This window comes from Aptenodytes patagonicus, chromosome 18 (genome assembly GCF_965638725.1).
Source record: "Aptenodytes patagonicus chromosome 18, bAptPat1.pri.cur, whole genome shotgun sequence".
Classification (NCBI taxonomy): Eukaryota; Metazoa; Chordata; class Aves; order Sphenisciformes; family Spheniscidae; genus Aptenodytes; species Aptenodytes patagonicus.
Window position 1 is genome coordinate 3,209,693 of NC_134966.1, and position 27,308 is coordinate 3,237,000.

Here is a 27,308-nt window from a genome sequence, read left to right on the forward strand (position 1 = left end):
CAGGAGGTCAGCAGGAGCTGCTGGTGTTTCCCCCCAAGCCCCAGCCCCAGGACTCGGGGGGTTTGCTGGACATCTCCATTTTTCCCAGTTAAACACATTTCCAGCATCTCGACAGTTTTCAACTGAACTTTTGGGGTTGAAAAAGCCCAGAGCGAGGCCTCCCAGCCCAGACAACTTAGGAGAGGATGAGCAAGGAGGGATCAGGATGTGGCCCCAGGGCTGCTCGGGAAAGCATCTCCCACATCAACTCCCCCTCAGTGCCACAGACATCCTCAAACTTGTCTTTCAGGAAAACCAGCTTCAGCCAGCTCCCTCCGATTTCTTGACCCTGAGACCAGTCCCTCCTCTCGCCTCCCAGCTCCCTCTGTTATTTAGGCAGGGTTAAATCCCATGCCAACGGTCGCTGCTCGCTGTGGAGGTCCCAGCCGCCAGACCCAGCCACCCCGATTCGCATCACTTGGACCAAAACAGCACAGGATGGAGCGAGGGGAGCAGCCACCACCTCTCCCCATCCACCCTGATGTTCCTTCTCAGCCCGAGGGTGGAAAGGGGGTTGAGGAAATGCTGCTCCCCTTCCCTTACCCGTGCATGGTGTCTCGCGTGCATCGGGACTGCACTCGCTGTGGCTCGGCTGTGCTGGGGGGGTCTGGGCTGCGTGGCACCGGCTCCTCACCCGGAGCCCCTTGCAGAGGAGGGAAAGGCTCCTGGTGGTCTCCAAGGGTCTAAGGCCTGTGGCCAACAGCCCACGGTCCCTGCTTGGAGGACCCAGCATCCCGAGGCATTTCGCACCCCAGCAAATGCCTTCGAGTGGGAACTAGCCTCCAGCCCCCATCCAGCCCCGAAGCCAGCAGGATCCTGGACGTCAGGACGTGGGCTCCCCATATTTGATGAGGCCGAGCCCCTGCTGTCAGAAAGGCAATGCCAAAGCATCCTTCCTACAAACAGCCCTCTCCCCACCCCACCATCTGCAGGACGTTTCCGTCCCTGCCCTCCCAGCACTCACCTCCAAGGCCTCCACCCCCAGCCTGGCACCCTGCCTTTGCCCACGCAGCCTGCGGATCAGGACGGTCAAAGTTTGGTTGCTGATTCTTCGAATGAAGCAAGTGTCACTCTTTCTTTCTTTATTTTCTCTGCCAGATGTGATGGATGCAAGAGAACCACCTGGCTGCCGGGGAGCCGAGTGTCCCTGAGGGCAGAGAGGGGGTACACCGCGGGGACCCCCAGCAAACAGGTCCCGGCTCACCTGCGGCTCTGTACACGTGCTGTATTTTTGCCTACAGACAAGTGATGCTCGGCCTCACCGGGAAGATTGACAGGGAGATGGGAAAGCAATATAAATACCTTGCTCTTAAATAGCCTGCTGGTATTTATAGCCTGTGGTTGGCAGAGAGTCCGGTGGCTCTGACAAACTCAACTCCAGCTTATTTTTAAGGTAGCATTGAAGAGAACAGGTTTTAAAGCAAAGGATCGAGACGCATGTCTGCCTGACCTGGGGCTGCTGGGAACCCAGGTGGCCGGGCCGGAGCACGGGCCCTCGTCACCCCGCCGCCCCTCCAGACTCTCCTTTGCTGTCCTGTGTCCCCAGGCACCCCCTGACCTGCCTCGCCTCTAAGCGATGGGGTGAACGTTTATACGGCCATACATACATACATACATACCTATACCTGCGGACACAGCCTGTCACTGGAGCACTCTGCCATTAGCTCGGGCTCTGTGCTAGCATCGTGCTGTTTCCCAACTCCTTCCCCATTTTTCCCTCTTCACCCCATCACACCCTGCCCAGGCTTGGAAGGGGGAGCATAGAAACACTCAAATCCCCTCGGCACAGCCCCGGGAGCCAGGTCAGGGCCAACCGCAGTGGCTGGCAGCCCTGGCACGCACCCCGCACCCCAGCTCGGAGGAAAAGCCACCCTCCCGCAGCGGCACGCAGGTGCGAGGAGCTGCCGTGCCAGGTGCCGGGCGAGCGTGCAGCCTTTGCCCCGAGATTTACAGCCCCGGCCGTGCCCATCGTGTGTGGGTGGCCACGGGGTGTCTGCATCCCCTGCATGGGGGGGGGGGAGATATTTTGCTGGAAAATAAGCCTGAGACACCATAGGGACCCCTCCCCACTGCCCTCTCCACTGTCCCGGGCAGGGCCTCTCCCCCCAAGCAGATGCTGCAGCCCTGGGGGGGGGCAGGTTTCCTACAGCCCCATGGTGGGGAGAGGGGGGGAGGCAGCGCTTTGCTTCAGCGCTGGCAAAATAAACCCGGAGGTGCAGAGCTGAGCCCTGGGGGACGCGGGGCAATGGGGTATGCCGGGTGCGGGGGGGGAATGCCGGGTGCGGGGGGGATGCCGGGTGCGGGGGGTATGCTGGGGGCGGGGGGGGATGCCGAGTGTGTGGAGAGATGCTGGGTGTGGGGGGGGGATACCGGGTGTGTGGAGGGATGTTGGGTACGGGGGGTATGCTGGGTGTGGGGGGGATGCCGGGTGTGTGGGGGATGCTGGGTGCGGGGGGGGATGCCGGCTGTGGGGGGTATGCCGGGGGGGGGAATGCTGGGTGTGTGGAGGGATGCTGGGTGCGGGGGGGGATGCCGGGTGTGTGGAGGGATGTTGGGTGCGGGGGGTATGCTGGGTGCGGCGGGGGGATGCCGAGTGCGGGGGGAATGCCGGGTGCGGGGGGGATGCCGGGTGCCAGGGGGCGCTCCGCGGCGGCGGGCGGGCGCTGCGCTGCGGCGTGGGGCGGTGCGGAGTGACGCGCGTCCCGCCCCCCCCGCCGGCCCTCCCCTCCGCGCAGTCAGCTGAGCCCCGCCGCCGCCGCCGCCGCCGGAGCCCTCCGCCCCCCCCCCGCCCGCCCCGGCCCGCCCGTTCTCCCCCCCCAGTTCCCTCCCTCCGCATCCTTGCGCCGCCCGGCGCTGCGCCCGCCACCCGTAGCCTCGCCCGGCTGTGTGTGTGTGCGCCCCCCCCCCCCCCCCCCCCCCAATATCCTTCCCCAGCCGCTGCGGACCCCCCCGGCACGGAGACATGGCCCCCATCGGACTCAAGGCTGTGGTGGGAGAAAGTAAGATCCGCGTCCGGCCGCGCTACTTGCGCACCCGGCGGGGGGGGGGGTGTGTGTGTGTGAAACTGACCGGGGGGGGGGGGGGGGAACTGACCAGGCTCCGGCTCCCCGTTTCCGCGGGTGGGGGGATGCTGCGGATGCGCAATACGGACCCTCGGGGCGGCATCGGCGCCCGGGGGGGGGGGAACACGCCCCCGTGGGGCAGCCGGCAGGACGTGGGGACAAGCCGGGCCGGTGGCCTTGGCGGGGGGGGGGGGGGGGGGGGGGCGGTGTCAGGGCTTGTTGTCTTCCTCCGGGTTTTATTTATTTAATTTTTGGGGGGTGTGTTGGGGCTGTTGGGATTTTTCTGCAGTGCTGAGGGGAGGGGAGGAGAAAGGGGGGCGGTGGAAAAAGGAGGGGGGGTAAAGAGGGAAGCGAGAGGCGCTCGAGTCTTCCCCCCCCCCCTCCAGCCTCTGGCTCCTAAATGGCCGAGGGGCGATCACCCCATCAGAGCATAATCAGGAAAATCCAACCGCTCCCCCCCCCCATCGGGGGGTCTGAGCCCGGGGAGGGGGGCCGGGGGGGGGGGGGGCCACAGGGATGTCCGGCTGTGCAGAAATGCCCCCCCAGCGCCGCCGCGGTGACAGGCCGGGCGCCTCTCGGCTTTGTCTGCAGCAAATCCCGCTTTAATGGTGATTTTTTTTTTTTTTTTTTTTTTTTCCCCCCGGACGTGACTTCGCTTCCCCGATCCCGGGGCGGCGGTGCCCCCCCCCCCCCCCCCCCCCGGGCATTTTGGCGCCCTTTGGGGTCGCGATCCGCCGTGCTATTTTTGGCAGCCGAGCTGCGGGGTGGGGAGGGGAAGGCGGGTGGGAACGGAGCAGCCCCGGGTTTGCTTCCTCCTTCCCCCGGCTGTTGCAAGACGATATTTTCAACGTCTTGATGGCGGCGGGGGGGGGGGGGGTGTTCTCCAAAACGCCCGAGGCTGGGGGGGTGAGGGTGGCGGCTCCCTTTCCCCTAGCAAAATTAAAGCGAGAAACTCCGCATTAAAAAAAAAAAAAAAAAGAAATTAAATCAAGAGCAGAAACGGCAGGAACCGGTGGAAACTTCCCCCGGGCTCCCCGCAGCCATGAAAAACCTTTCTCGTCCCTCCCCGCTCCTCTTGCACGATTTATTTCCGTGGCATCGTGGCCAGCCGGGGCCGGGTCTCCTTTATTTTTTTTTTTTTCTTTGGGGGGGGGGGCGGTTGGTGTGCAATCGGGGGGGGGGGGGGGGGGGCTGTACGTGGGTGAAATCCCCGCGGGTGGGGTGGCTCCGGCAGCCGCCGCGTTGTGCAGCGAAACCCTCCCGCGCAGGCTGCAGATGGTGCGGCCGGGGCTGGTGGTGTGATCGGGTGGGTGGTGATGGGGGGGGGGGGGGGATATCCCCCTGGATTGATGTCCCTGCTTTGTTTCCAGTCGTCACCTGCCCCGGCGATGGGGGGGCTGCGCCATCCCTGCGCCCTCCCCCCCCCCCCCCCCCCCGGCTCGGCACCCTGGGGTGCTGCGTTGGGGGTTAGAGCCCAGCCAGCTGCAAAATGAAAGGGAAAAGGCAGGGAAATGCCCCGTTGTTTCTCTGCTGCAGGATCAGCTTTGGGGAGGGGGGAGGTTGGCTCTTGTGCTTTGCTGGGTTTTCTGTTGGGGGGGGGAGGCTGGTCCCCTCACCTCCGGGGTGGGGAGAGGGGCTTACCCCCAGCCCAGTGGGCAGGGTGGGTGGGGGAAGCTGGACCAGCCGCCCACCCACCCCCACAGGCAGGGCCCCATCCAGCTCATCCAGTGCCATCGCTAAAGAGGGGACAGAAACCAGCTTTTCATTCATTGTCTTGGCGCTGAAATAGGCTGGGAGAGAGCGCACACACACACACACACACAGAGGTTCGAGGCAGCATCATGGAAATCTGGCTCAATCCTTCCCTTCAGGGTTTAGTAACAAACTGCTCTGTTCTTCCCTGAAAAATATCATTCCAGACTGAAAATGGTAACTGGTAGCTGGGCATCAGTGCTATAGCGGGGCTGTCGGGGAAGCGTGGGTGTCTGGAAGGAGAGAGCAGGGTTTGTGCAGGCAAAATGCTGCATAGGAGTGAGGGACGGGGCCCTCGGAGGAGCACCCTGCCGGGGTCCAGCCCTCCCCTCCCACCGAGGCTTGAGGTGCTCCTCAGGCTGCCCCGGGAAGCTCCTGGCCTTGGTGGGTCAGCTCCTGCCTTGAGGTGCTGTCTTCAGCTGCAGCTGCTCCCCCAGAGTTAGGACCGGTCTGCAGGGTACCCAGATCTCCTCCTTCCCTGGGCACCAATGCGGCTAGCACAAGATTTCCCTGGCTCTCCCTCACTGCACCAGCCTGCTCTCGGGCAGGGATTCCCCTGAGGTTCACCCGCAGGAGAAGATGAAGCAAGAGGTCCAAGCCTGGGGCTGACCCCGGGGCAGGGTATCTCTGCCGGGCTCCCTCCCGAGGAGGGAAGGAAGGAAAGAAGGATGCTGCCGCGTTGCCATAGCTCGCTCCACGAGGCCCCACCTCCGGAGCTGCATTCTGTCCTGGCTCCCCTCCAGACCCGGATTATTCTTCTGACCAGCTGGTGCCATAACAAGATGGGTTTTGGAGGCCCCTGGAGAAGTGGGAGGAGGTGGGCAGGGGGACGAGATGGGTGAGTGTTGCATGAGGTGGGCAGAACTGAATTGTCACCCCCCAGAGCCGTGGGGTACGTGCTGGGGCGGCTGTCCCTGCGCCTCCCTGCAGTATCCAGCAGCGATGGCTGCATCCCTCCAGGACTTGCTTTCATCTGGTCAGGGTCGGAGCTGAGTGCGCTCGGCGCCGGCGGTGGTGCCCGAGGACTGCATCCTCCTGGTGTGTCTTCTGCTCCCCCTGTGGCCACCTCCCAGGGAACCCCACTGGCGAACCAGTCGCTTTGCTCTTGTGCTGGTTAGAGAAACCTCACCCAAGCGTGGGAGCTGGTCTCCCCTCTGAGGACACCCGTCCCCAAATCTTCATCTAACCCCCCACCACGAGGACATTCCTCCCATCCTCTCTTGCCCCAGGGCCTCCTTGGATCTTCTCAGGGCAGCCTGCCCTGAGCTTCCCCTGCCCAGCCTGGTCCCCGCTCTCCTGCAGCACCCTGCAGTGGAGAGGAGGAGGAGGAGGCTGGGTTTACTTCATTGAACCATCACCAGTGAGGCAAGACAGGCCGTGCTGCAGGGGTGACACCTGTGCAGCGCCTGCCACCACAGCGGGCTGCTGCAAGATGCGTAGCCGGAACATAGAGGTGGTACCGGTGCTGGATCTGAAAACCCCCAGACCCCTTCACCTGCAAGAGGAGAGAAACCTCCCTGAGGGCTTCCTTTTGCTCACGTTGCTGTCACGGACAGATGGGAGAAGCAGAGCAGCCCTGGGATAAGGGAGCGCCCTGCTCCCTTGCAGAGACAGCAAGAAAACACCTTTCCCCCAGGACACCAGCCGATCCTCCCACGGAGCATCCTTCCCTACACAGCCTCCCGCAGAGCTGACCTGTGCCCGGGTGCCTGCCTGCCAGAGCCACACCGAGGAGCCCCACGGTTAAATCCTGCCTGGATGAGGTCTGATGAGCCCTCAGCACCCATGTACAGCACTCACTGCCGTACCGTGTCACTCGGTGTCCCCATCTGTACCTGTCGAGGGTCCACCCCTGCCTGGCCCACCCAGGGATGTGATGACTCAGGGACCCAGGCTCATGCCGAGCTGCACGTGCTGTGCTGCACCTCTGGGGACAGGGAGGAGGCACGAGCAGGGCTGTGGCCCGCTGCCAGCCTCGGGGCACAGCCAGGGGCCGCAGGGACCTGCTGCTGGGTTGCTGATGCGTGACTCACCCAGGCTGCTTGGGGCACCTCGCCGCTCCCACCACCCCTTGGCTGAGGGCACAGGGAGACTTTGGGGGCCAGATGCTGCCCGTTGAGGATGTTCCAAGCCCATCTCAGGGCCCAGGGTACGAGGCTTGTGTGCTGCCCCGGAGCCAGGTCTGGCAAGGTCTCTGCCAAGCAGAGGAGGAACAGGAGGCAGCGAAGGACCAGTGGGAAGGTTGCAGGGATGCACGTTGCATCTTCCTCCCTGCACGGGGGCAGAGCCTCCAGCCCCGCCATGATCTCGGTGTGCTGGCAAAGTGGCTGGGTGAGGAGGAGAGGGTCTCTGCTCCCCGTCCCCCATGGGTGGGAGCCAGTCACTTCCTGGGCAGCCCACCCTCCTGATCCCCTCCTCCGGGGGGTCCTGAGGGCGGTGCGGTGCTGCCTGTGTGATGTGTGGGTACAGGAACGGGCGCTTGACAAAGCCTCTGCTGGGGCCTTTAGCATTTGCCCTCTTGGGACCCTGTCGTCAGGATCTGTCTCGCCTCCAACATTGGCTCTAAGTTGGAAAAGCCTGAAAAAAATATATGCAAAATTCAGGGCTCACCTTCACACATATTGCAGAGCAATTTCAGTCTCTAGTCCGCGGTCTACACCAGGGGCTGAGAAATACTTGCTCGTACGTGACCATGGAAGGTTACCAAGAATGACAAACCTCACTTTGGCAGCTCTACATCCACCCACCGGTGTCTGCATGTGCGAGAAGGTTGAAAAAGCCACCGATGTAGAGGACTTGGACTCTTTCCCTCTTAAAAAGAAAGAAAAGTAAGGTCTGGGTCTAATTTCCCTCTCAGGAAAAATGTCTCAGGAAAAATTCCCTCCCTCTTCCTACAAAAGCAACACTTTTAAAAAGAGAATCATCATCACATGGCTTTTAGTTGCATGCTGAGAAGCAGATGCTGCGTCCACCAACTCACGGTGCGGGAAGGAACTTGGCTCTTGTGTTTTGGAGAGTGCAAAAATAGATCAAGCTGAAGGTGCATTAATTTATGGGCTTCCACATTGCCCGTGTACACACACAAACACATGAACGTGTACACACACACACGTTGACACGTGTGCTATAGGGTCATTTACGGAGCCCATCAGATGGTTTGACATTGTGCCGCTGAGGGAGCAGCAAAGACCACTCAGAGTTGGACCAGCTCAGCCACACATCAGCTGCCCTCCAGCCTGTTCCTGGTGTCCGTGTGGACACAGGAGACCAGCCCAGCCTGGATTCCCACCGAGCCGAGCCTGAAGAGCCCTGTTTTGCTCCCTCTTGGTTCAAGGCAGAGAAGAACCAACTCAAAGTCAGGGCCACACACGTAGGAGAGCGTGACTTACCCCTGGGAGAGGGTCACCTTTCCCCCAGGACACTGTGACACCCCGTGCATGTCGTCCTGCTGCAGAAAAGCTCTTGGCTCCTCTTGGCACTGAAGCACCGCCAACACTGGCTACACCAACAGCACCTACAGCCACCAACAGCCAGGTACAGCGTCTCTGCTGGGGATGGAAACACCTGCTGGAAGAGGACAAGCGTTAGTGAAGGGTGATGCCTTCAAAAGGGACCTGACGTGGTCTGTGGCCCATTGTCTCTACCCAAATGGAGAAGCTCTGCTCAACTCCCAGATCCTTGTGCAGACCCAGAAACTGTGCCAGGAGTGATCCCACAGTGAAAATCCTTGTGAATTTTACCCCGTTTCTCCAGTGCAGTCAAGGAGAGCGATTCGTGGGTGCGATCACGTGTTTCGTTTCCCTTATTTCCTTTTGGGTGTGTTATTCAACTTCTAAAGAATTCAAGACCTCCAGGTCTCTGTCCTCCTCCTCTCTAGGCTATGCAGTTTTCCCATGGCTTTGGCCGGCAGGTATAAATACGTACATCCTCTGTGAGAGCACTGCAAATTGGAAAAGGAGGAATTAATCACAGGTTACTACGATTACCATGACTAATCCTTGAAGCTAGAGCCCCAGCAGCAAAGCAGCACTGCGCAGCTCCCCAGCATAGCACAAATACTGCTCGGCGTGGCTTCGACACGTGGCATGTTTCACCAGCAGCCGTGAGGGAGACGTGCGGTGCTGCTCTGGATGTGAAAATAACAAAGTTCACCTCATCCAGGGTTGGGGAGGAAAGGATGAAGCTGAGCCTGGGCAATTCTGCCCATGTAGGACTTATTGCAGCTGGACAGCACCTGGGCTGCACCGCCAGCAGGTTCCTACATGAGGAACGTGTCCTCCAGAAAGGCCGAGGTCTTCCAGGTGGGCACCAGAAATAATCCAATGAGAAAAATAGGTGTTCAGGACACAGACTGCTGGAGGGGAGATGTTTGAGACTTGCTTGGTTTATGGACACAGTGGTCTCCAGACTCAAATCATCCCTGAGATGGCTCTTAGCCACACTGAGGGACATCAGGTAGGCTTTGCCTCCTGTAAATGAAGTTATTCTCGATGTCCTGAACGGGGTTGATGGCCCTCCTGCCATCCTCTGGTCCATGAAGCCTATTGGGGACTGCTTGGGGATGGTACACTGGCACCTAGGGATCCCTGACTGAGGATGTTCAGAGGTAGATACGTGCTCCACCACATTCAAATGTGGTTGTATCTATGTAACATCCACACTGTCTTAAGCAATTAGTTAATGAACCAGCAAAAAAGCAGTTGCCAACCCAACCCAAAGCCAAACGCATTCGTCTTGGAGATGCAACATGATAGCTTTGTAAGAGAAGTGGGTCTCGAGCAAACCTCACCGTGGATTTCTGTGATCCGGCTCTCCAGAGCTGCTCTGGGATTTTGGATCCCAAAACAGAGGACGCGTGAGGAGAGTGAAAGGACTGAGCCCTGCCTGTGACAGGGAAGAGCCCATGGTTAGGACCACTCGTCTCCTGTAGGACCCTGGGCAATCCCTGCAACCTGTGGCCCATCCATAAAGCAACTCCATCTTCCCTTACCACATCAGGCCAAGGTGTGCAGCCTGTGGGGTCCTGGGATGTGGCAGCAAAGGAGCATTTCTGAGCAGCAGGAGTTTGGCCTCCTGCCTTGCTCCGGGAGGGAAGGGCTTGGCCATCGCTGCTGGCACAGGCCAGGCTTGGGTCAGTGCTAGAGCAGAAATATCCCCCTGGCTGCAGTGTCCCTTACCCGTCCTGGTGCTCCAGGATGGGGTGGTGGCCAGGACAAGGTTTTACTGCTTCCACCGACCGGCGGAGGTCAGGGCTGCTCATTAGGTTTCAGGCTCTTTCTGAAGCAGGGTGACAGGCTTGGGGCATCCCAAGATGAGTTTGTCTCAGCACAGGCTGTGCTTGGTCACAGCTTTGTTGGTGTGGGCACAAGCGATGGCAGGGTTGGTCCCTCTTCCCCCAGAACCAGTTGGAGACATGGGGCTGGTTGCTTTTGCCATGAACAAGCGAGGCAAGGCAGGCTCGGAGGAAGGCTGCCCGGCCAGCTTGGTATAAATAACGTGGGATAAGCCTCTTCGAGTGACGTATGGGCTCAAGTCCTACTAGGCCACCGTGTCACCAGCTTCTGGCCCGGCTTGGAAACAATGCAGTGGGTCATTTTCATGCCACGTGTCACCCCGAGAACAAGCCTAACTGCAGGTGGTGGGCTGGGGGAGGTGGTTGCTCTCAGGCATGTCATCTGCATGATTGTACTTTTAGGACCATATTACTCAAGAGCACTGGAGGTCCTCCGTTTGTGGGTGAGATGTGCTTCCTTGTCCATAGGCACTGATGTTGTCTCCACATTGGAGGATAAGTCCAGAGCTGTCTGTATTGTCTGTTCTCGTAGAAACTGTAATTAAAATTCTTCCAGCCTGAAGGAAACAGATGCAACGTGGTAGGTCCAGACAAGCCAAGTGTTGAAGGCACTGCATGAGATACGCATACGCATTTTTTCCCCTGAAACCTGATTTATCTCCAAGATGAAAAGCTTGACTGTGAGCGTCACTGACTGACGTTAAAGCCCAAAAGCTCTGGCTGGCCAGACCATTTGGGGACACGGGCGGCAACATCTGACCTGCTAACGTGGGGACGTGAGAGCACTGCTTCCCGGGAGGTGTCCAGGCTTGACTTGAGGACCTCGGGGAACAGAGGAGCTGCCGTTTCCCCCAGGAGTCTCTTGCTGATCGTATAACTGAGTGCAGAATTGGCTCAAGGATGCCTTCCCTGGCATTGCTCATCCTGGATAGCTCATATGTGCTGGCATCCCTTCTCCTGGTTAGATGTGCCCTTGCCAGAGAGGCTGCTTAGAAATTGCCCTGCTCTGAGGACAGGTCCGGGTGTCTTCTCAGCTCTGGCCTTGGCCAAGCCTTCGGTCTTGCAACCCCAGCTCCATCGCTAGCAGCCACATTAGCCAGAACAGCCACAGGGAGCAGCTGTACCCTGTTGGACTGTACCTTTTGACCTCAAAATTCCCATGTCTTCTCCCTTTCCATGCCAGACCTGGCCACCCGCAGCGTTTAACGTTGCCCTCTTGGTCCACCCAAGCGCTAACAGACCACTCTTCCCTAACCTGGGGGTTTAATGGCTGCTGCAAGGGCACCTGGGAGGTGCAGGTCATGGCCACGTCTCCTCCAAACAGGACATTGTAATCTCAAGCTTTTGCTCGGGTTTGTGTCTCATGCCCTTCCGCGCCTGGCCAGGGCCCTGGAGCCTTTTTGGAGGATGCTCTGTGGATCTGCCTCTTTCCCAACCCTGCCCGGGGTCTGAGCTGGCTCTGGCAGCCGGTGGAAGAGCAGACCTGGAGGCTACTTAACTTTGCAGCCAGATCGGACCCATGGTCAAGGCAGGAGAGGACATCGGTTTAGGGAAGGGCTGTGCCTGGCTGCAGCCCAGGCACAGGGCAGTTCTGCAGCAGGCTGGGAGCAGGGCTGGCCCCTGGTGCCAGTGGGGACCCATTGCTGCCCTAAACCCACAAAGCTCAGAGGAATCACCCTCAGAGGTGCCCAGTTTCTGCTCTGGGAGGCCCATCTTGGTGCCAGGATCAGGCCGGGGGACGTGACAGCACTTCTTGCACTGGGAGGTGCACAGCCAGGCAGACGCTCTCCCCATCGCACGCATCCAGCTCAACCCATACATATGCAAAAGGGAGAGAGAGAGTTCCCACAAAGCCAGGCGCTGAAGATGAAATGTCCCCTGCAGCGGCTGCCACAGCGAGGACAAGCTCAGGGGTGGCTGAGGCAGCCCTTTTCGGGCTCCCCTGTCCTGAGCCCCCGTCCCGCCCTTGCCGCAGCAAACGGAGGGTGTGGGGAGCACCGCGCCAGCCGAGCCGCGGGAGCCTTTGCACCAACAGCACCTTCCCTTGGGCCCCAAAATGCTCGTTCCCAGCCTCCTTCCTTCCTTCCCCTCCCGGCCCCAGAGCAAAGCGGTATTTTCATCGCAGGGGCAGGATTTCTTTCTGGCTGCTCACAGCCAGACCCTGACCCCTTCCCGGCCAGTATTGCCGCCCGGCATGTGGTGCACCGCCACGGCCCCCCCGTGCTTTACTCCCTGTTGTTTGCGATTGAGGTTGTTGGTGTGGGATGGAGGGCGCGTGCGTGCTGCCTTGTAAACAGCACTGTTATTTCTGGATCCTTGCTCCGGGGAAGGAGCCAAACATGAGTAATGAAAGGAAGAGGAGGGATGCGCTGGCATCCCTCCTTCCCGGCCCCGCTCCTGCACCAGCGAAGGACCAGAGAGCAGGACTGGGGACATACGGACAGCCCTCGCTGCCGGCTCCTGCCCACGGCGGAGGACAATTCCCGGTTCACTTTTTTGCTGCGTGGGTGACCCGCCTTCGGGTGGGCAGTGCACATGGGTGCTTGCAGCAGCTTTTCCCCCCAAGCAGTGTCCAGCTCGGGGGCTCAGAGGTACAGACCATCTGTACCCAATTACTCTCCATCCCCCCTTCCCTGGCCCAGAAGTACTCTGCACCCCCTTTACCAATGGAGACGCTAAGGGATGTGACCAAGGGCAGGCAGGACCCCGAGTTCATGGCCAGTATCCTCCTGGGGCTCCCCCAAGGCAGATGTCGCTGGGAAGGAGGTGGATGTACAGCGGTAGGAATGGCTGCCGCCAAGTTTTACAGCAGGACAGACAGACCAGCGATGCTCACAGGCTCCCGTTTTATCCCTGCTGGCACCAGTCCCCACCCCGGTGCTGTGGCTCCGAGCCCCGTAGGCAGCCCGGGAGGTGTTACAGCCTCGCTCAGCCCGTGAAATCACCATGGGGTGTTTGGATGGCAGCACGGTGAAGGAGCCCAGCAGTGTGGGGGAACCACGGGGAGCATCACCCCCGGGGGCCGGGGCCGGGGCCGAGCCTGGCAGGGCCCCTCTGCTCTCCCGGTGAGGATGCTCCGTGCAGCGCAGGGTGGCTGCGAGGCCCCGGCCGGCCCCAAGCCGCTCGTACCCGTGCAAATCACCAGCAGGGATGGGGGCTGGGCAGATGGGGTGTTTTGCCCAAACTCAGCATCACCCAAAAGCAGGAGTTTCTAGGGCTGGGTGCAGTCCCCTCTGCATACCTCCCTCAAGCCTTATTCTAAAAAAGGGACAAATTTAAGCCCCAGACTGCCCCATATAAACCCAAATTGAGCTTTACCGGGGGACTGGCACCCTTGGGGTCACTCCCACAGGGGAAGGGTCCCAAGGCTGAGGCTGGCAGGTTGACACCCTCAACAACGGGCTCCCCACACCTCGCGTATTTTCTAATTTAGAAACATCTCTTAATTGGGTTTTAATTGGGCATTTCCATTGCTGTCCCTGGGACCAGAGGGACAGAGCAAAACCCTCCAGGGGAGAAAGCCAGGGAGAATCACCACGCGGAGGACATGGCACAGCCACTCATGGACACAGACTCTCCCTTGGGCTCAGCCGGGTAGTTCCCCGGTGTGTCCCTGCTCTGCGAGGGGTGATGGTTCATAGACCAGGGTAAAAAGGGGACCTTTAGGGTTTTGGGGGCACCTCATGTCCCCCAACGCAGATGTTTAGGCAGCACGTGTGTCTGGCAGGAGGGCAAGTACCTATTCTGGCAAGGCTTGAAACCCCTTTCCTGAAATCCCAGCCCCAAAAGGTGACATCCCCACCCCACTGCTGGGGCCACCTCCTCGCATGGCCTTAACCTGCACCCCACGGGGAGCAGCCCCGCAGGCTGGCCCGGGGCAGAAGCAGGGTGTCTGTGCCTGGGAGTATGGGTGCAGGGTGGCTGCAGCCCCGAGGGGTCCCTGGGGTGCGGGGGGACCCGCGGGTGCTGCCATCCCAGCCCGTTGCGTAAGCCCAGCAGCCGCGGGAGGTGAAATGAGATTGCGAGGGATTACAAGGAACAGGCTCAGGCCGCTTGATTCTTGTTTCTAAAAGGAGCTCTTAAGCCACTGTTGTTTTCCCGGCACTTCAGATTAGGGCCGAGACACGTGGGGTGGCCCCCAGGCTCCCCAGAGGGACCCCCCAACCCTCTGCCAGCCCGTGGCTCCCCACTGGCGTGGGCTCCGTCTGTTAGTGCCAAGCACAAGAGAAAAACAGGGCTGGGGGGGTGACCGCCCCTTCCTGGGTACCCCAAAACCACCCCCCATCTCCTCCCCATATTCCCAGGAAAGGCACTGGGGGAGTGGGGCTCGCCATGGCCCCGCACACAGGTGGGGGGGGTCAGTGCCCCCAGTGCAGACCCCGCTGCTGCCGACGGGCCCTGGGGTGCTACAGGGGGGGACTTGGGGTGCTCACCCACCCCCGTGCTCCCTCTCTTGCAGAGATTATGCACGATGTGATCCGGAAAGTGAAGAAGAAGGGCGAATGGAAGGTGAGTGCCAAACCCTGGGGGGGCCGGGAGAGGAGGAGGAGGAGGGTGGGGAGGAGGAAGCAGGGAGGGGGTGGGGAAGGGCAGTTCCCTGGCTGCCTGCCATGCCCCCAGCTCACAGCCCCTCTCCCCAGGTGCTGGTGGTGGACCAGCTCAGCATGCGCATGCTCTCCTCCTGCTGCAAGATGACCGACATCATGACGGAGGGCATAACAAGTGAGTGCCGGGTCCCAGCCGTCTCTCGCAAACCTCATTGTAGGAAGGGCAAAACCTCCCTCTGTACCAGGGGACCCGCAAAGGCATCTCCAGGCTGGCACAAGCCGGTTGAGGTGGAAGCACGGCCCCCACCCAGCCCCATCCCGCTTGGGATGGAGACACGCTACCTCCCATTGCTCATGGAAGACTGTCTTGGTGCCAGGCTGATGTTTCACAGCCTCCCTCCTTGCCTGCTGGGGCTGGAGGAGCCCGAACGTCTTGTCTCCTGGCAGTATCTCAGTCCAAGGAGGAGACCAAGTGTTATTTTATGTCAGCCCTATACATAGCTCCCTGCAGCACTCAGAAAGGAGAAGGAAACCCCAGGCCGTGCATCGGGAGGTGTTTCGGGCAGCGGGGGTTTGCCCCAGCCCAGGTACCACCAGAGCATCACCCCCGGGCGGTCCCCTCCAGCGGAGGGATGTGAGAATAAACCAAGGCAACAGCAGCATGGGAGCACACAGACAAATCCACCGGCCCCCCGGGACCTTGCCAGGCACCCCCGCCCGCAGCCCCAGCAGGGCACTGTGGGGCTGGGATGGGGTGGGGACAGCCCCTGTCCCAGCTCCCGGCTGGGCAGGGGCGGGTGGCTGGGGACATTTTGGACACGGAGGGGTTGGCAGGGCTGGTCCTGTGCTGCCGTGGGATATCCAACAATCCTGCGTAGCCGAGTGCCCCTGCCTGCACCCGTCCCTGCCACGGCCCCCGTTTTTCCCCCCCCAGTCGTGGAAGACATCAACAAGCGCCGGGAGCCGCTGCCCAGCCTGGAGGCCGTCTATCTCATCACCCCCTCCGAGAAGGTGAATACGCGGTGTGGGGGCACGGCCTTTGGCCGGGGGGAAGCAGAGGGATGCCCACCCGGGGATGGCATCTTGGCTCCAGCGAGGCCAACATGGTGCCGCTGGGGCGGTGGACCAGAGGTGCAGAGCTTCCACCATGCCAGGAGGGAGGACCCTGGGTGACCCTGCCGAGATGCCCGCGGTGCCACCCTGCCCAGCCCAGCTGCTCCCTTCTCTCTTGCAGTCCATCCACTCCCTCATCAACGACTTCAAGGATCCCCCCACCTCCAAGTACAGAGCTGCCCACGTCTTCTTCACTGACTGTGAGTATCTGGGGGTCGCAGCTCCCACCCCATTGCCTGGGCACCCCGGACCCCCGGCTCCCCACTGCCACCTCCCGGGCAAGAGAGAAGGAGAAAGAGCAAACCGTGGGGTGACAGCCCCATCCTGCCCATGGCACTGGGCGGCTGCAAGTGCAGATGGGTGGTTTCCATCACCCGCTCCCAAAAGGATGGCTGGATCCCTGTGCCCCAGGGCAGGTGCTGCAGGCAGCCAGCCCTCCTCCAAGAAAGAAACGGAGGGCAGGGAAAGTCTCTGTCACTAAAACGCATGCAAGCAAGCGGGGATGGAGGGATGCTGGGATGCTGAGCGCTACCCTCCTCCTCCTCTCCTTGCAGCCTGCCCTGACGCCCTCTTCAACGAGCTGGTGAAATCCCGTGCTGCCAAGGTCATCAAAACCCTGACGGAGATCAACATTGCCTTCCTCCCCTCCGAGTCTCAGGTGAGGCTGGGCTGGGGACCGTCGCCGCTGGGGTGGTCTAGGGGATGGGACAGCCGGGGGATGCTCCGGGTCCTTCTCCAGCCCACCAGGGTTTGTGTAGCAGCCTCACACCCCTCTCCCCCGGCCGGCTCTTCGCCTCCTGCTCAGCTCTTCCTCCCTGTCTCCTTCGATTACTTCTCGGGGCTGATCTGCCACAGGGGATTTAGCAGGCACCACGCCTTGGCCCCGTGCCGGCAGCCACATTGGCCAGCTCTGCACCCCCCCCCGGCACAGCCCCCAGCCAAGGGCACCGGGGAGCTGGCCCCGTGCTGGCGACATGGGGACACGAGGGGGACAGGGAGGGACAGATGGTGCCGGACCCACTTGGTGCCATTAACCCTTCAAGCCTCAGCATTGCTGGGGAGAAGACAGGCAGAAGATGACCTCTTGGCATCCCCACACACAGGCAAATTGGCTTCTGGTCTTTACTGGTGGCACAGCCAGGGAGCAGCGTGTCCCCACTTGTCCCTGTGTCTCTGGTTCCCTGCCTGAGAGCAGATGACTGCTGTGGGCAGGGGGTCTCCTGCCTCCTCTGCTCACCCCGGGGGGCTACACATGGGTAGGGATTGTGCTGCAGAGCCGGAGCTGGGGAAGGCATCAGGGTCCAGAGCTGGCAGCCGAAAGCCCAAGGGATGCCCCAAGCATCACTGAGCTCTGGCTGCCCGGTCCCAGGCTCAACTGGGGACCTTTGTCTGGGGTTGAATCTGGTTTCCAAACCCACTGGGGTGTCCTGCGGGGCTGCTCTCCTCCGGACGTCCCCTGCAGCACATCCCCTCTAACCTCCCTCCCGCTGCACCTCCCAGGTTTACTCCCTGGATTCGGCCGACTCCTTCCAAAGCTTTTACAGCCCCCACAAGGCCCAGATGAAGAACCCGATCCTGGAGCGCCTGGCGGAGCAGATCGCCACGCTGTGCGCCACACTGAAGGAGTACCCAGCCGTGCGGTACAGGGGGTAAGGGCAGCGTGGTCTGCACCCCCCCCCCAGGACCTGCCCTCACCCCCAGCAGTGCAGTGGAGCTGGGGCAGTGCTGAGCACGGGGCACGGATGAGGCTGTGTCCGGTGCTGGTGAGGGCGTGGGGATGGCGATGGTGGGACGGACAGACACCCATGCTCAGCGTAAAAACAGGCTCAGACTCGGGTGATGCTCTGGAGAGCTGGGGAGGTGGGAGCCTAAAATCCAAGTGGCACCAAGGCAAAGCAGGGCACCCCAAGAAGAGGTGGAAAGAGGCAACAAAACCTGCTCAGGTCCCTCCTCTCCCATGAGCCAAGGACGTTGCACAGGGAAACCAGCAGCTCCTCCCCATCCCCCGCTGGCGACAGCCAGCCGCCCCGGGGAGCTGACCTCTCCTCCTGCCTCCTCCAGGGATTACAAGGACAATGCCATGCTGGCGCAGCTCATCCAGGACAAGCTGGATGCCTACAAGGCTGATGACCCCACCATGGGCGAGGTGAGCAGGGACGGTGCCAGCAGCCCCGGGGGAGGATGCTCGGGTGATGCTTCACTCCTGAAGTCCCGCTCGAGCTCTGCCGTGCGGCAGTCGCAGACCCCGAGCGGGGACCCCGAAGTGGCCCCGGCTTCCCCTGACCGCCTGCGGGGCTGGAGGAGCCCCCGGCCCTGCTGCTGACGGCTTCCCTCCGCTCTGCAGGGTCCGGACAAAGCTCGCTCCCAGCTCCTCATCCTGGACCGCGGCTTTGACCCTGCTTCCCCGGTGCTGCACGAGCTGACCTTCCAGGCAATGAGCTACGACCTGCTGCCTATCGAGAACGACGTCTACAAGTGAGTGCAGCGCTGCCGTCCCTGCGACCCCCATGGCCCCCACGAGTCCAGCCCTCGAACAGGAGTTGGAAGCTCAGCCATGAAGTCTGAGCCTCCGCATCCCTCCATCCATCACAAGTCATTGGTGGGGAGAAACCATTCCTGCCTGCAGCCTGGCAGGCGTGATGGGCAGGACTGATGCAAAAGGGGCTTTTCTAGCCTTCAACCCTTGCCCCTTCCCAACATTTAGCAGCTGAAGGGGTACAAGAAGGCGAGATGTGAAACCAAGTTGAAATAACTTCACCTCGCTGCTGGCAGAGCCAAGAAGAGCCCCCATGTCCCCCCATCTCCCCCTACCTCCCTAGAGCCAAGGCAGTGAGGGGACCGCGTGCCCCCCCAGCCCCATCCCTGCTGTGACGCTCCCTGTCCTCTTCCCAGGTATGAGACGAGCGGCATCGGGGAAGCCCGGATTAAGGAGGTTCTCCTGGATGAGGACGACGACCTGTGGGTCACCTTGCGCCACAAACACATCGCCGAGGTGTCCCAGTGAGTGTCCCTGTGGGCGGTTTGCCAGCTGGGTGGGATGTTGGCTCGGCATTGCCACCCACCCCGCTGTTGGGGTCCCCTCCCCGCTGACAGCTGTGCCCTCCTCCTCTCCCCAGGGAGGTGACCCGGTCCCTGAAGGAGTTTTCTTCAAGCAAGAGGATGAACACGGGCGATAAGGTGACCTGACTGTGCCCGCCGAGCTGGGGACAGGCACCCGGGGGGCTCTGCCATGGGCTAGCACATGGTGGAGTCTCCTGGGGGACGCCTGATGGGGACCTCTGCAAAGCACCAAGGGTGCTCAGGTCCCTGGCGGGGGTGGGGGGTGCCATCCCTACGCCTGGGGCTGGGGAAAGGGGGTGCCTTGGGAGCACCGCACTGTGGGGGTCGGTTTGCCCCTGGCATGGGGTCTGTGCCCATCCCACAGCGGCTGCCTCTGTCCCCAGCTGGTTCCCTTGCGGAGACCCCGAGTCGGTGGCAGTGAGGGGACCCCAGTGGAAATAGGATGTAGAAGTGGCCCGAAGCTGAAAGCACCATCTCAGCCTCAGCCAAGTGCAATCCCCTGGGGGGGGATTTCTCCCCCCACCCCTCCAGTTTGCAGAGCTGCAGACCCCCTCCCTGCCCCTCAGCTGCAGCGGAGGAGACCCAGCAATGCCACGGCAGGCGTCACCAAACCCCTGCGAGGGGCTCGCATGGGGACAGAAGTCCTTGGCAGGGTCATCCCCTCTCTGCTCATGGTCCCTAAGTCCCAGAGGGTGAGCGACCGTGTCCCCTTCCCTCGCAGACCACCATGAGAGACCTGTCCCAGATGCTGAAGAAGATGCCGCAGTACCAGAAGGAGCTCAGCAAGGTAGGAGGAGGGGGGGGGAAGACGTCTGTGCAGAGCGGCTGGCACTGAGCCCACCCAGGGAGCCGGGCGATGGCAGCTCTCCCCAGAGGGTCCCCGGCTGTGGGCAGGGGCTGAGGCCGCGGTGGTGGCACGGGGACCTTCGGCTGCTGCCAGCACCGCAGTGGTGACTGCACCACTTGTGTCTCCCCAGTACTCGACCCACCTGCACCTGGCTGAGGACTGCATGAAGCACTACCAGGGCACGGTGGACAAGCTCTGCAGAGTCGAACAGGTACCAGCTCCCCCAGCCCCACGTCCCCACGGGGACAACTGGGGCTGGCAGCTCCCGCCCCACAGCTCAGCACTGAGCTGTGGGGTGATGAGTATGTGTGTTCTCCGCAGGATTTGGCCATGGGCACTGATGCTGAAGGCGAGAAGATCAAGGACCCCATGAGGGCCATCGTCCCCATCCTGCTGGATGGGAACGTCAGCACCTATGACAAGATCCGCATCATCTTGCTCTACATCTTCCTGAAGAACGGTGAGGAGGACACCTGGGCAGGGGTGGGCAAGACGTGTGGGCAGCTCCGGGTGGCAAACAGCTCAGGGTTTGGCCAAGATAAGCCAGATGGAAAAGTTCAGCCCTGTCTCCCCGACCACCACCAAGCCAGGTGTCCTAAGGTGACAACGGAGGGGCTGCGTCCCCACCGGGAAGCATTTCTCAGGAGGACACCATCTCCCCATTGCATTTCCAGGTATCACCGAGGAAAACCTGAACAAGCTGATCCAGCACGCTCAGATCCCGGCAGAGGACAGCGAGATCATCACCAACATGGCCCACCTCGGGGTGCCCATCATCACAGACGTGAGTGTCCACCTCCTGCTCCCCGCAGCCCTCCTTGCCCCTTGGGAGGACCATGGCACCCACTCTGCTATGGGAACCGTGTACCCCCCGGGATGCCCCCAGCACCCCTCTGGGGTGGCCCTGATCCCACCGCTGGAGCCACCGTGTCTCAGGGTGTCTCTGTGCTCTTTCTGCCCAGTCCACCCTGCGCCGCCGGAGCAAGCCGGAGCGGAAGGAGCGGATCAGCGAGCAGACCTACCAGCTCTCCCGATGGACCCCCGTAATTAAGGACATCATGGAGGTGAGCCAGCAAGGGTAGGGACGGGGGACGGAGCAGGGACCTCAGCACCACCCGGGAAGGGACCTGCAGAGAGCTGGCCGCTTCCAGCCCAAACCCTGACACCTCTCCCCGACATGTGCCCTCCAGGCTGCTTGCTGCCTGCAATTGCAACAAGGTTGGGACGTTTTGGGAGGATTTCCTGGCCCCCACGTGCACGCTGGCCGCAGGTGGGATGCACGGCCCCGACCGGGCTTGCACGGCATCCCTGCAATACAAAATGCAGTAACAAACTGGTTGCTTCTTGTGCTGCACCGTCTGCCACGATGGGCACTGCTGGGTAGCCTCGTGGCAGCATTGCCCATGTCCCGGCCGAGCCAGGGGAGACGGGCTCGGCGCCATTCACCCCTGCCCACAGGCACAGCCGTGCCCGTACCCACGGGAGCTGCCCCATGGGGTCTGCGCGTGGGTAGCACTGGGCAGAGCCGAAAAGTGATTTTTTTTTCCAGGCACTGCCTTCCTCCTGACCCGCTCCCTCCCGGCCACCCCTTGAACCGGAGCAACCTCCCGGGGTTTGCCCAGAGCCCGGGGGATCCCAGGCACCAAAACCGCTCCCCAGCACAGACATTTCCCACCTGCTCAGACAGACAGACAGACCCTGGAGCCACGCTTTGGGGAGGGGGATATCACTGCAGTTCAGTGCCACCCCTGCTCCCAAGCACCAATGACAAGCAGAGCCGCAGCTCTTGCCTTCCTCTACCACAGTCCACGCAAACCCTCCCGGGGTGGCTTCATGCCCAGGGCACCCCTAAACCTCATCCCCAGGACCAGAGGGGACTGGGGCAGGGCAACATCTCGCAGATGGCATTAACCCTCCACCACCGATGAAAGCAAGAGCAGGTCCCTTATCCCACGGAGGTTGATTACAGGTGTGAAGCCTCCAGCTCAGCGTAAGCCCCTGAAGCTTCTCAGGAGAGAGACTGTGTCTTGGGGTCCTCCCCCCCCCCCCCCCTTACCCTACCTCCACAGACACCCCCAAGCTCAGGGCGAGCCTTACCCTGTACCCAATGCTGCAGCCCCCCTGCGCTGCCCCTGCCCCACAGCAGCCAAGCACCACCCTCCTCCCCCGAAGTGCACCCTATTACAGGAACACAGCCAAATTGTTCCAAAAAGTAAGGCTATGCAAATATATGCAAATGAATCCTGACCCAGTTGGGCCAGTCCTCCTGGGCACAGCCCTGCAGAGCGGCTCTGGGGCCAGGGGCCATGCCCGGCTCCTCGCTGACCCCTGGCCCGGGGCTCTCTGCCCGCAGGACGCCATCGATGACAAGCTGGACACCAAGCACTACCCGTACATCTCCACCCGCTCCTCCGCCTCCTTCAGCACCACTGCTGTCAGGTGGGTCCCCCGCGCCCCCCGCCCTCCCCCTGTACATTGGCACGTATATCACCATTAGCATCCATCCCTCACCTGCCTGGAGGGGCCGTATCCATCAGCAGGTCTGTGAGCTGCTCTGCCGTCATTCAGGCGTTCCGTGCCTCAGTTTCCCTACTTGTAACAGCGAGCAGCGCTCGTGGCTGGAAAGCTGGACTTTACCTGCTCTAGCAGCAACCTGGAAGCTAATCAATCTGTGATTTAAGTTAAGATGCGAACTCAATGCACAGTCTGTTGCCTCCTGCCCATCCTTCATCCCTCTCCTCTTCCTCTCTCTAGTGCCCGCTATGGCCACTGGCACAAGAACAAGGCCCCCGGCGAGTACCGCAGCGGCCCCCGCCTCATCATCTTCATCCTGGGCGGCGTCAGCATGAACGAGATGCGCTGCGCCTACGAGGTGACGCAAGCCAGCGGCAAGTGGGAAGTGCTAATAGGTGAGTGGGAACCGGTGGCCGGACCCTGCGCCCCGTCGCGCTGGCTGCTCATCCCACGCTCCCTCTGCCATCCCGCAAATTCCCGGCTCCAGATGATTGCGGGAGCTGGAACTCTGCGGAAAGGTCTTCTCCCGCCGCCCGGTGTCACCCCTGTGTCCTCCCCTCCGCCGGGACAGCATACGTCCCTCCACCCATCCCCGTTTTTGCTGCCATTTTTCCTCTCCCTGGCTGGTTTTGTTTCAAGCAGAGCTGGGTGAAAGGGAAAGGGGTTTTGCAGCTTGAATTGCTCCTGTTGCACCTGTGTTGCACGCTCGTCCTCGGGGTCGTTACAGGGAGAAAAAAGGAAATAAAGAGGCGTGCCACGCAGCACGCCAACCACGGCGTGCACTGCGCATGCAACAGGAGATGCGTTTTCCTGCTGCACACACGCTGGGTGTCCTGTTGCACACGCGTTGCAACAGGAACCGTTGCAACCAGAGACGGACTTTCCTGTTGCACACACGCTGCGCGTCCTGTTGCACACGCATTGCGTGTGCAACAGGACGCGCAGCGTGTGCGCAACAGGACATGCATTGCGTGCTCAGTCTCAGCACCCCGGCTGTGCTCCCGAAGGAGCCGTGGGTCAGGCCTGGAGGACATGGTGGAAGCCCTGCCAGATGTTAGCAAGGAGCTTTTAGGTCCCCTAAAATTCCCCCCAGGCAAGCACAGCTGGATACACACCTTGTAGGGCAGGGGCAGGAGCCCTTCACCGTCTCATCTGGTCCCTGGATTGTCATCTGGGGTGCCTGGTAGAGCCTCTTGCCAGCGTCTCATCTGCTCCTTGTATTCCCCTGGGAGCAGCAGCCCCCTCTCCATCACCTCCCGCAGCCCCCGGACGTGTCGTGTCCCCCCCCCCGCAGCGGATCCACCACCACTGCCCAGCTCCATCCCGCCTCTCGCCCATCTCATCCCGTGTCTCTCCGGGGACCACCCCCTGCATGCGCCTACGATGCTCCGGGTGGCAACCGCGTCCTCCCTCACCCCGAAAAATGGTGGTGGGGGAGGGGGGGTCTTGGCGCAGCCGTCAGCCCCGCTCTGTTCTCCCGCAGGTTCTACTCACATTCTCACTCCCACCAAATTTCTCATGGACCTGAGGCACCCCGACTTCAGGGACTCTACTAGGGTATCATTTGAGGATCAGGCTCCAGCAATGGAGTGAGCCAAAGAAACCAAGTAAAGGCAGCTTACTAATGAAAAAAGAAACTCTTCCTCCCCGAAGGGTTTTCTTTGATTCTTCCGTTCCTCCTTTCTTTAATTATTATTTTGGGTTTCGTTTCCGTTTGGTTCTCCGATAAGAAAATGCTTGCAGTTCCTCCTACCCAGGTGGAAAAGCATCCAGTGCCGCTCCATCATCCTTCTGCCATGTCTCTCGGCCAGACCTGGCCGGCTCCTTCATGCCATGAGTTCCCTCTCGCAGGGGCCGGAGGGGCCGGGGGCGGCGGGTCGGGGTCCTGCCTGCCTGGCAGAGGCATCCCCGGGCCGAGCAGGGGGACGGAGCACCCCGGGACGCTGCCTGCAGTGGGTGGCTGGAGCAGGGCCGGGGGTTCGGTGCCCGAGGGAGAGCGGGCAGCAGCGGGCACGTGGGGCAGACCCCAGCACTTGTCCCAGCTCTGGTTCCTCTCGTCCCCAGCAATGAAGGCTGGGCACTGCCGTGACCCCCCCCAGCCCCCAGCTCCGGGGCGCAATGGGGCTGAAATTCCGAGTCGATGGGAAAGCTCAGGTTTGCTCTTGTGGCGCTTGGTGCCCTTGGACAGGCAGGAGTCCCCTGACGTTGCAGACCCCAGAACCCCGCAGCGAGGGTCTAGCTGCCAGCGGTTTTGCTGGTGAGACCCGTCGTGGCGTCCCCCTGCCATGTGTTGGTCCGTGCAGAGCCAGGGAGGCTGCAAGGGCGGGACGGCGGCGTGGAGGGCAGGGGCTGGGCTGCGGGCAGCGTGGCTGGGAGCTGCCGCTGGCACCGGGGAACCACCAGGGCCGAGCCCAGCTCTCGGAGCGAAGGGCAGCAGAAGGCGAGAGCCCTTTTCCTCCTCCCCTCCCACCCCTTCCCTCCCAACCACCCCTTTGACCCAGCGATGCTCCGTGCAGGCAGGGGAAGAGCCTGGGCACCCGCAGAAGGTCCCTCCTTGCCCAGCTGCTGCCTGCCCGCACCTCCCGCCCCGTGCACCCCGGTGGCTTTTTGGCCAGTGCCTGCCGCATCCCCAGCGGGTCCAGGAGTAATCCCACCAGCCACGACCCCGCTGCACGGGCACCTCCTGGCCCGCCCCCCATCCCGCCCAGCTCCATACATCTTCATTTCTCCTTTCCCGTTCCTTTCCCATTATCCTCACCCCCCAACCCCCCCCCCCCATAGATGTACATTTTCTCGCAAGCATTTCCACCGGCGCGCGGGGCCGTCGCCGCCAGGTAAGGCCTCGCCGGGGGGGGGGACCGGGGACAGCGGGGCCGGCGGCTGGGGCGCAACTCGGGGGGGAGGGATCCCGAAGCCATCACTGATGCCCCCTCCCTTCCTCTGCCCCCGCAGGGTCCACGCACATCCTCACCCCACAGAAACTGCTGGACACGCTGAAGAAACTCAATAAAACAGAGGAAGAAAGCAGCAGTTAAAAGGAAACGCCGCCACCGACTCGATGCCGAATTCACCTTCCCCGCCGGGCGCCCGGCCCGGGGTGCGATCCCGCACCCAGCCCCAGCCCCGGCCCGGCCCAGCTTTCTCTCTTGTTCTTGTGTTTACCCACCCTCCCCTCCCGCCGCCTTCCCCATCTCATTTTATCCACAGGGAGGGGACAACAGCCGAAAAAAATATATTAAGAAAGCCGATGCATTGTGTTTAAAAGAGGAAAAGAAAAAAAAAATCTATATATTTGTAGCTGCAGCTATCCGAAGCACCCGGGAGCCCATTGCTGAGTAACCCATCTGCCTGTTGCTAGCAAATGATGACGACAAAAAACAACAGAAAAAAGCCTTTTTCCAAAAGTTTCGCTCCTTGTTGGGGGTCCTGTGTGGACGGACGGACGGACGGACGGACGGACGGACCGCCATCACTCCAGCCTCTGCTCAGGCAGGCACCGCGGGCTGGGCTCAGCTCTCGCGTTGCTGCTCGCTCTCGGCCAGCAGGTCCCCGCTGCCGTCTCCCGTCCCTCGTCTTTTCGGGGTGGTGGGCGCTCCTGCCAGATGTGCACGCCAACATCTGGCACGGGGTTTGGGGGGTGTGTGTGTGTGGGGGGGGTGTGTGTGTGCAACCGGGGTGCTTCACACTGCGGCAATTCCCATGTGACAAGGGACCAAAATGGTCAAAACCTGGAGACTGGGCCCGTCGGCTCGCACGGCCGCTCCCCTGCCCTGCTGCAGCCCGGCCTCCCCCTTCTCTGGGTATTCCTTAAAACGCATATATATATATATAAAAAAAAAATAAAAATTTAATTTATATATATATATCTCTCTCTCTCTCTCCATCCATCCCCACGGAAGCTCGGCACCCCCGCGCCCGGCTCTGCTCATGTCGTCCCATGGTGAAGCGTTTCTGAACGTGCCGTCACCCCGAGGTCCCCCCCTGCTCCGGGCCCCCCCCTCCGGACTCTGTGTATATTAATGACTGTGTCTCGTGACGTTCTTACAAGCTTGGTGTATAGTGATTTAACCAAACTTCTGATTTTAGTTGTTTTTTTATTTTACACCCAAGGATTGCCCCCGCCCTCCCCTGACATTAGGTGCACTGCAATATTTTGGGGTCCATCGTTTTGTTCTTTCCCCCTGAAGGCTGTGACCCCCTTTTCCTTCCCCAAAATCTCTCTTTCTTGCCTTGTTGGTGGTTAGCCCCCCCCCCCCTTCCCTCCCCATCTGTTCCTTGCCCATAAAGTTAAATATATATTTTTAGGGCAAAGGCTGTATCATTGCACTGATATTTGTTGGTTCCTCCTTGGTCCTCCCACCCCGTTTGAGTTCCTTCTCGGTTTAGCAATGCAAATGCTTCAGGATCTTGTATGTTGGACATTATTTTTTTTTCTGTTACAGTTATTTATATAAAAAATAATTTATCAAAAAGGAAAACTTAAAAAAAATAATCTAGTCTGTCTTGGAACTTGTTTACCTTGAAATTACTGGAATCTAAATGTTTGAAAGTGTTGAAGCACAAACATGTATCATCTCTGTATATCTGTTCTTCTGTACTAAAGCACCCGAGTGACTAAATAAAAGCGATCTCCATCCCTAGTGCAACCGGGGCTGTGCCGTGCCGCTTGCTCGGGGGCCAGGCAGGCGAGGGAAAGGCTTGGGGAAATACTCTCACCAAACCCCAGGTGCCTCCAAGGGAGAGATCCTGGTGTGGCGATGCCAAAACTCACCCGAGAAACGGCTTCGGAAAGGAAGACGACCCCACAAGCCAACCAACCGCATTTATTTCGTTCAAAAATAGGCGATTATCTTAGTACAAAATACCATCCGAGTGGCTCTGCTGGTCATTACAAAGTAGGAGATACAGGAAAAAAAACGTCATCTTTGCTCCCGGCTATTGCATTTGGGATAGTTAAATACGGCTGCGCGCTCCCTGCATGCTCCCCGCGCACCCCGGCTGGGCTCGGGGCGGTCGCGGCTTCCACTGCGGCCGCAACCTGGCCCGTCGGCTCGCTTGGGACACAGGTACGAGCAGATGCA

The 27,308-nt window shown here is 60.9% G+C and overlaps 1 protein-coding gene across 2 annotated transcripts; it reads left to right on the forward strand.

Annotated features, from left to right (window-relative positions):
- The first annotated feature begins 2,956 nt into the window (after nt 1-2,956).
- On the forward strand, nt 2,957-26,873 carry STXBP1 (syntaxin binding protein 1). 2 transcript variants are annotated; one of them, XM_076355137.1, is made up of 20 exons: nt 2,957-3,038; nt 14,606-14,655; nt 14,787-14,868; nt 15,628-15,704; nt 15,928-16,006; nt 16,361-16,464; nt 17,307-17,455; nt 17,868-17,952; nt 18,151-18,281; nt 18,699-18,806; nt 18,923-18,983; nt 19,588-19,653; nt 19,844-19,924; nt 20,035-20,173; nt 20,388-20,497; nt 20,676-20,777; nt 22,067-22,152; nt 22,468-22,622; nt 23,711-23,834; nt 25,180-25,241. In XM_076355137.1, the coding sequence occupies exons 1-19, from the start codon at nt 3,002-3,004 to the stop codon at nt 23,818-23,820; spliced, it is 1,812 nt and encodes a 603-aa protein (XP_076211252.1). In that variant the 5' UTR covers nt 2,957-3,001; the 3' UTR covers nt 23,821-23,834; nt 25,180-25,241. The 2 variants fall into 2 exon arrangements, with proteins under 2 accessions (XP_076211252.1, XP_076211253.1); XM_076355138.1 differs by lacking the exon at nt 23,711-23,834 and having other exon boundaries at nt 25,180-26,873.
- The last annotated feature ends 435 nt before the right edge of the window (nt 26,874-27,308 follow it).